The following is a 9105-nucleotide window of genomic DNA, read 5'->3' as shown; positions in this document are numbered from 1 at the left end:
AACTGAGAGACTAGTTCGCGTAGAAACGGACAGACAGACGGACAGACGGACAGACGGACATGCTCATATCAACTCAGGAGGTGATCCTGATCAAGAATATATATACTTTATAGGGTCGGAGATGTCTCCTTCACTGCGTTGCACACTTTTGGAGTTCCAGCTTTCTATCTTCAAAAACACGAAAGTTGGGTCATTTCCGATCGTTCAGTTATATGGCAGCTATAGGATATAGTCGGCCGATCCTTATGAAATTTGGCATGTCGTATTATTTTGCCAAAAATAGCTCTCATGTCAAATTTGAACTCTCTAACTCTAAAAACACCAAAGTTATACCATTTCCGATCAATCAGTTATATGGCAGCTATAGGATATAGTCGGCCGATCCGGGCCGTTCCGACTTATATACTGCGTGCAAAGGAAAGAAGGGTGTGTGCAAAGTTTCAAGACGATAGCTTTAAAACTGAGAGACTAGTTTGCGTAGAAACAGACAGACGGACAGACGGACAGACGGACATGCTCATATCAACTCAGGAGGTGATCCTGATCAAGAATATATATACTTTATAGGGTCGGAGATGTCTCCTTCACTGCGTTGCACACTTTTGGACTAAATTATAATTGTGTTATAAAAATTATAACCCTCTGCAAGGGTATAAAAATGGTATATGTGTCCTTTTCCCGTTCCCTACAAAGGCTTTTTTTTGGTTCAATTTTTTTGAACACATAAGTCTTATTTGCAGTCCCTGATTTAAACAATACTAATTGATTTCTACATTCCACGTTTGCGAGTTCTTTTTAAGGAAAATCCAGATAGCTCGGCAGATGGATGTTCGTCATCGCCAGGATGGCATGGTCTTCCTTTTTGAAAAAATTACGCTTTCCCTGATGTTTTGCGGATCAATCAATTGCCATTCGTTTTTTTCACATTTATCAATATTATAGTTTTAAGACACGTACAAAACGATTGAACCCCCGTTGAAAGATTTCCAATGTTCACTGAAATCACTGGAACAAAAAAAGAAGATTTGGTAATGTTTTTGACTGTTTGGGCTTTGATAGTCATATTGTTGAAGTCAGTCATACGACAGCGGTAAAAACGTATCAGGAAGTTATTCAGGTTACCAGCTGGTTATTTGATTAATTCGGTTGGGATTCACGCACTGGAAAATGCTTGAATTTCCAGTAAAATTTTTCACAGCATGTACTCATTGGAGGGAAATTCTGTTGGAGTGAAAATTATTTGCATCAAGTTGATCAGCTCGTCACGAACCAGTACACAAAGGTGCTCAACAAACACTATGGTGAAATAATTGTAACTTGAATTACCATTGAAGATATTACTAAGAGCGCGATCACAAATCAAAAGAAGTGTTCATTCAACTTTAATAATTACGGACAATAATCATGCATATTTTCATTTGTTACTTTGAGATTCGATGCCAGTCGAAGATTGAAAAGAGTTAATATCAGAAAAACTGATTCGTGAAGTGACTGACGTGGGCGACTAAAGTATCGTGTATCGGTCATACACAAATGGCAAAATATAGATTTTCAAACTATTTTAATGAGAAGGTGACAAATTTTCGGAAATTCAATTATTAATTATAATTTTAAAAAATGTATTAACAAACACAGCTGATTGGCAGTTGGAACGTAATACGTTTAGCTGAGTAAATTTACTTAAAAAGTAACTCATTATAAAAGAAGAGGGAAAAGCTATCTTTGGGCGGAGCCGAACTTGATGTTCCCTTGCAGATAAAATCGGATATAAATCACAAATATCGTATTTTTACCAAAACCAAATACCACTTCAAATCGTTTAGTTATATATCAGCTATAGTATATAGACGGCCGATCCTTATGCATTTTGGTAGGTCGGATCAATTGACAGCCGATCCTTCTGAAATTTTCTATGGTGTATTATTTTGCCAAATATAGAGTCCATAGAAAATCCAAATATAAAAATTATGGCATTTCCCATCAATCAGTTATACATATATGCAGGATATTCCGACTATTGCGACCGTTCCGACTCTATACTGAAAAGAAAAGAAGGGTGTGTGCAAATTTTTAAGTCAATTTGAGTCACTGAGAGACAAGTTTGCGTAGAAACATACGGACAGACAGACATGCTTATATCAAATCAGGTGATCCTGATTAAGAATACATATATGTACCTTATGGGGTAGAATACCTTCTACAAGGGTATAAAAAAAGAGCTCTCTCGTAGTAGGGTCCCGGGTCCTGGCTCCTTTACAGGACACAAAGACGGTGTAAAGAGGAGCCCTAAATTAATAGGTCGTAGTCCAATGAGTTCCTTTTGGAAACTGATTTTATTTTGTAAAGTTCTCTTATAAGAATGCGACCCTTTCTCAAGTGCGATAAACGCTCCACTTATGTATGTATTTATGTTAGGCATGTAGGGGATCGGTCCGATCCCTTGAAACTCTATCTTAAGAATTTGTGTATACAATAGTGTTCAATGCTTGAACAGATGGTTATCCTTTTACAATCGAATTTATGTCACCAAAATTTATTGATTTATTGTTACAAAATATTTTCCGAATATCTCTTTTATGATGTCATTTTTTAAATATTATTTTATGTTCCAATTGGTTTTGAGAAAAATCACATTATTTTTATCATACATCCAAAGATGCGACAAGTCTAAACGATATTAAACTGAAAAAATATACCATTTCATTTTAAATAACGAAACCATTTTTACGAAAATCCAAGACATCGATATCTGCGACTATCGATGTTTTTCCACCTTCATCTCTAAAAGATCACGCATCTATGAGTCATAAAAATAAATATCCGATTAACTAACTTCAACTTAAATATTATGAATAACCAGTGCGGAATACCAGATCAACAATTTCTTTGGGATGTATTTCAAAGGTGAGGATTTTATGCACAATGTTGCCACAAATAACAAAGGCTGTTTTTTAGAGTGGACAAAGATAGGAGTGGCCACATATCTGCGGATGAACTTCAAATCGCCCTTTCAAATGGTACATGGTCTGCGTTTAATCCAGAAACCATACGGTTGATGATTGGAATGTTTGATCGCGAAAATAGGGGAACTGTATCCTTTCAAGATTTTGGAGCCCTGTGGAAGTATGTAACAGATTGGCAAAACTGTTTTCGATCATTTGACCGGGACAATTCTGGTAACATAGACAAAGATGAGCTAAAGACGGCACTTACATCTTTTGGATACAGATTATCTGATCATTTAATTGTCGTTTTACTCCGAAAATTTGATCGATTTGGTCGTGGTACAATTTTGTTCGACGATTTTATACAATGTTGTATCGTGCTGTATGTAAGTATAAAGAACAAACGAATTTTTAAAATATAACTTTATATTTGCAAGACTAAATAATAAAAAGTTTCCCTTTAAATTTCTATAAAACTGAATGAATATATTTCTATTGGTTAAACTCTTTGTAGGACGGTGTATATTAAACATACATACGTTCCGATTTAATAGAATCATTCTTTAGGGAGGGATTCATGATTTTAAAGTTTATGTTTGTTTTTTAAGTCAATCTAGTCAAAGTTGAAGTATATCGAATATGACTGTTTTTGTACGGATTTTTTGGTGTTTAATTCTTTTATTACAAAGTTAAGCCTAGTCACACGTGTTACAGCGTCTTCAGAGTACTAGGCTTTAGAAAGAATTATGAACCAAATTGTTTAATTTATGTTACTGTGTTTTGTTGTACCATTTTGTTTTATTATGGCTTGGGTATGTTATTTTTGTTTTGGGGTTTGTTTTGAATAATCTTCGAACTAATACAGTATGTATGTATCTAAGTATTTTTCACAGAGATTAATAGAAAAAAAAACCGTCAAAAAAGTCTGTCTTTTTTTAGGCACTTTACTGCTTACTTTACTTAATCTTTCGTGCGCACCGGAGTAAAAGTGTAAATATTCCATTTAGCGCTACAATTTTCATACTTTATAAAATTGGTCTCGTTTTATTCAGGATTAATGAAAAAAAGTTGATATGAGTCATAAATGACACTTTTTTTTGTAAGTTGTACCGAAAAAATGGCTTTAAAATCCGAAAAACTCGAATAAAATTCAAAAATACAACATGAAACTATAGAGAAACGTCAAAAAATAACGCGTTTAGGAATTTTTATTTTTTTACTAATTAAGCTCAAAAAAGTATAGAAAAAAGTTTTTTCCGTTATATATGCAATATTTTTTCAAACAACTTTCTTTCTATGCTCGCCCATGCTCGCCTGTGGATGGGCCCCTTCACATTCAATAAGCAAATCTTATTTTCTGTCCGCCTGCCCCTGAGAATAGATTATTATCAGATTTTCTAAAGGTTAAACCTGTTTATTGGACAGGGCCCGGAGGAATACTAGGCTGTGTGCTAAAATATTTTACCGGGACTCTGTGCAAACCTCTATATCAGGAGTAACCACTCCCATTGCTCTGGTTTCTACTATGTTGTTGGATTGCTCTTTCATATATGAAACATGTGTGAGTCATATATCTATGTACATGTGTGATTTCAAGCATAGGCAAGGGACAATTACAATAACAATTTAATGTTTTCTTTTCCTATTCTTCTTTTGTTGTTGGATTACAAAAAACTTTTCATTGCAAAAAATTCATTCTTCTTTTTGTTTCTGTTAAAATGGTCGACTTGGAGCGATGAATTTCTTCTTCACAGAAGAAAAAATCTCGCAAAATGTTCGACAGTTACATACATATATATTTAACGTCATATGTCCAGTTTTCACAAATTTTTTTTTCATTTCATTCATTTCATTTTTGTCATTAATAGCTGATTTCAATATTATATGATGATTCATATGATTTTCAAAGTCTTCTATATCATTATCATGATATAATCAATGTATGTACCGACACGGAGCAATAACTGAGGGTTAGAAATATTTTTGCGCTACACCATCTCTGGAGTAGTTGGGCGGTACAGCTTTTGGCTGATGTGTGAAGGGTACTGGGTTCGAGCCGAGCTAAAAACTCCTCTTATTTTTTTTTTTTTTTAAATTGTACTTGCTGTGCCTTGTTTTTTTTACTTTTTTGTTATATATTTTTAATTCGCCTAAATATTTTTACTCTAGATAAGACCATATAAAATAAATAGGACCTAACCAATACACTGATTTTAAGACTTTTTTCTTTACGGTACTAGGCGTACAAGAACAAAGATTTTCCTTGGCAAAAAATTGGGTGAACAAATCGTCTTGAACATCAGAGCGGGTACACGAATCTTCAAAGAAGACGTGCGCGTTATATATTTATATTTAGTCATGTCCTCCACCTTTATATAGGCTTTTATTTTGGTTTAATATAAGCCGAGATATCAATTTCTGAAGTCTCAGGGGAAAACCGAGAAATTTGTTTTTTTCATATAAGTCCAGGGTGTTGCAGGTACGAAAACTGGTCTGTGGAGTGAAGGAAGGAAGGTGGAAGGTAGGCTAAAATAAGAAGATTGTCTTATTACAAGACTTTATTGTTTAGACGAGTTTAAATTCCATTTAAGTAATTATTCAATAATTTGAAGAAACACTGTACCTTAAACCACTGCACTATGGGTTTTTTACCTGTTTTTGTGGCATTAATTATTAACTCGGTCAGTTTTGGAGATATCGACATAAAACTTTACCAATCGTTATTTGATCCTAGGCACATATAGTATGAAAATCGTTCGGATCAGGAAACTATATCCTATGGCTCCCATAGGAACGATTTGGAAAAGTAAAGATAAATTAATGAAATTTAAGGAGCTGATATTTGTTGCTATTTAACACTTTCCCTGGGAACTATCATTTTAAAATACCGGATTTCAGTGTTCTTCCATAAAAATGCATATAAATTTGAAAAAGAAAAATTCCTTCATACTGTAGTATTAATCTTATTATTTTTTTTTTTCATTTTCTATAATATATCAATATTATCTAAAAAAAACAAGCTGGAATTGTTAAATTCGTCATCTTCGAGATAAACATTATTTTCGTATTCGTACGAAAGCATCTCAATTACCTCAATTGGAAGTAAAAGACTCTTTAGTTTTTTATGCATCTCGATAAATTAAGGACGAAATAATTGGATCTGATATTTCCATAGCTCTGTTGAACACATCAGCGATGGAATGTAATCGGTAGTGTTTTCTTGAATGGTGACGCCTGTCTGATTTATACAGCTTGTTTCAGGACTCAGACGCTTCTTCCCCAAAATAGCCGACTGGAAGCACCGTATTTTCCATTACTTCCATTAAAAATTGGTGGCTTTTTTTATTCAAAACGGCATTATCCATATTGTTATTTGCATGGGGTTCAAAAAAACATTGTACAGCCATTTGATGCTCAGCCCGGCCCCTTTCGTGTTCCAAGCAGCGACCAAATCGGCTTTGGAGAAAGTGAGAGTATCTAAGAAAAATTCAAATTGCACCAGTAGTGGAGAAAAGTGCACAATAAGACTAACAGCCTTTGCTCAGTATTGACAACGCTACAACATACACTTGGACGCATTGAATACTTTCTAGTCCTTCTATTTCAAAACTCTTCCCAAAGTGGAAATTTGTTTCCCAAAATTCAGCTTAAGGTGCATCTATAAAATGACAAAATGTTAGTATAGACACGCACAATTTATACAGTTAATACATTTAACATGTAGTATAAACCTGTGAAATCAGTGCCCATTACTATTTTTCTTTTTAAATGGAGTTTTAAACAAATAATCTAATTTCACAGTTCACTATGTGAAAATTGCAAACTTAGCGCACGTACTTTCCGATGCAACAGCTGACTTTGCAGCTGTTATGATAACCGTTAAGAATTAACATTTTGAGTATGAGGCATAATAGTTTAATGTATTCTTAAGGGGAGGGTAAGGTATTAATTTTTTTTTTTTTTAATTTTTTAAATTTAAAATTGAATGCATAATATTTGAAGAATATTGTGTCAAAATTTCAAGTCAATTAAAGCAAAATTGACGAAGTTATTAGTTATTGACGAAGTTGCTCATAAACGTTTTACACTGGATTTTTTTGTGTTTAAAACTTTAAAGCGTTTTTCCCACAACTCACGTTTTCAAAGTAGGTGCCCCTCATAACTTCAAAACTACTGCACCGATCCTTTTGAAATTTTAAACACTATTTCTGTACATATTTTACGAGGTAACGCTGTCGATTTTTTTTTTTTTTTTGTTCATAATTTTGATTTTGCAATGACAGATTAACCGATTTTTTTCCCAAAAAATTGAGTTTTTCACTTCAAAGTCTTCGAAAAAATTAAAAAATTGCAATTTTCAAAAAACCTTCATAGCGTTACCTGGGGCGAACTATTATCTAACGAATGAACTTTCATTTTTTGATTACAAATGATCCAGCACCGAGTTATGAGGGGCACCGCAATTCAACTTTTTTTGGCAACACGTCCGGACAATTGCTACCATTGCCATATTTTTAAATATTTTTTTGTAAAAATTTGATAAAACATTCTTCTAATGTCATACTTTAATATACCGTTGGTTGAATAAATAAATTTTAACTGTGCCGTCAGGAAAAAAACCACAAAAACATGGCTTTTTTCGCATGATTAGACCTTACCCTCCCCTTAATACATTCCCATTAATTTTTTTTAAATCAGAGAACTTTTAAAAAATGATTATATGCCAAAAACCCCATAGTGCACTGTGCCAAATAAGAGCCGAAGCGGGAGCTTTGGAGAGAGCGATTGGATTGGCCTCTATTGCACAAGATATAAAATAATTTAAGAAGAGGAAGAAGCAGAGCCGAGTTATGCTTATAACTAAAATTAAACAAATTATTAATTCGCCCCAAATATACGCGAAGCGATACGCCTAAAGTTAAAACTGAAAGTATCTCTAAATCAGTGGTCGGCACCCAATACATTGATATGATTTTAACGCATTAGTATTAGTAGCGAATAGCAGAAAGTAGGCTGTGAGCATGACGTTTCACACATTTATACTGTGTTTGTGTGGCAGAGCTGAAGCAAAGAAATTTCCTATGCGCACGGGATAGGGCCGCCGACCACTGCTCTTAATTCAATTTTCAAGTAAGTAAACATCGGTTTACAGCGAGTCTTATCGGATTCGGATTTATTATTTTTTTTTATTTTTATTTTTTTATTAACAATGATGTGTTATTTTAGATTATTATAACTAAAAATAAGGATAAATAAAGCTAAAAGAGATTCCAAAATTTTTCATTTAATTACATCTAGGGATAGTTCAGGGGATAATAAATGGGACAATAAGTTGTAATTTTTACAAATAACGCGAAATGGATCGTTTAATTTTTAGAAAAATTAGACCTAGAAATTGATAACCAAAGGGGTCGGTAGGATCTAGTTACTCTGTTAGGAACAGAAAACATTATTTTTTCAAGAAGTAATTTTGAGTCTTCCTGTCCAAGAATAAGCGCATGAAGTAGCATAAACCCCAACACAAGTACGGCGCTCTTTTAATGGAGGTAGGTTTAATAGTTTTAACCTGGAACGGATTTGGCCGAATTTATTGTTTTTCTTTCATCTTATTAAATAATATTTTTCTTATTGGAAATTAAGTTGGCTTTTTAATAAATTTTTTTAGAAAAATATACAACTCCTATATATGTATGTATATCATTTTTCATTTCAGACATTGACAACAGCATTCCAACAACATGACACTGATATGGATGGAGTTATTACAATACACTACGAACAGTTTTTAAGCATGGTTTTTTCATTAAAAATATAACTGTAAATATAACTATTCAAAAATAAAAATATTAAGTTTCAACAAAAAAAGACACTTTTTAACAAAATGGCCAAACAAAAAAAGGTTTTTTTTTGCTCAAAATTTAAAAATGTAAAAAATAGTAAAATTTTGTTTGCAAGTAAATTGCTTTGTTTAATACCTTTCGAATATATCCAAGTAGATTGTGTACAAATTTTAGATCGAGAATATTTTCTCATTTTCGAGAAATTAAATACGCTAATTTTAAAAAAACTTTTAAGAATTTTCAAAAATATTCAAGGATTTAAGAAAACTAAAGCGTAGACGAATTTATTGAAAAGAAATCCAACAAAAAACTATTCATAA

At 33.0% G+C, this 9105-nt stretch overlaps 1 protein-coding gene across 1 annotated transcript; it reads left to right on the top strand.

Moving 5' to 3' along the window:
- The first annotated feature begins 2747 nt into the window (after positions 1–2747).
- On the top strand, positions 2748–8810 carry Alg-2 (Apoptosis-linked gene-2). Its single transcript, XM_017251452.3, has 3 exons — positions 2748–2904; positions 2956–3331; positions 8659–8810. The coding sequence occupies exons 1-3, from the start codon at positions 2849–2851 to the stop codon at positions 8758–8760; spliced, it is 534 nt and encodes a 177-aa protein (XP_017106941.1). The 5' UTR covers positions 2748–2848; the 3' UTR covers positions 8761–8810.
- Positions 8811–9105: the final 295 nt, after the last annotated feature.

The sequence above is a fragment of the Drosophila bipectinata genome, chromosome 3L (assembly GCF_030179905.1).
Source record: "Drosophila bipectinata strain 14024-0381.07 chromosome 3L, DbipHiC1v2, whole genome shotgun sequence".
NCBI classification, from domain to species: domain Eukaryota; kingdom Metazoa; phylum Arthropoda; class Insecta; order Diptera; family Drosophilidae; genus Drosophila; species Drosophila bipectinata.
Note: the sequence above shows the minus strand (reverse complement) of the source record. Positions and strands in the feature narration are given on the sequence as shown.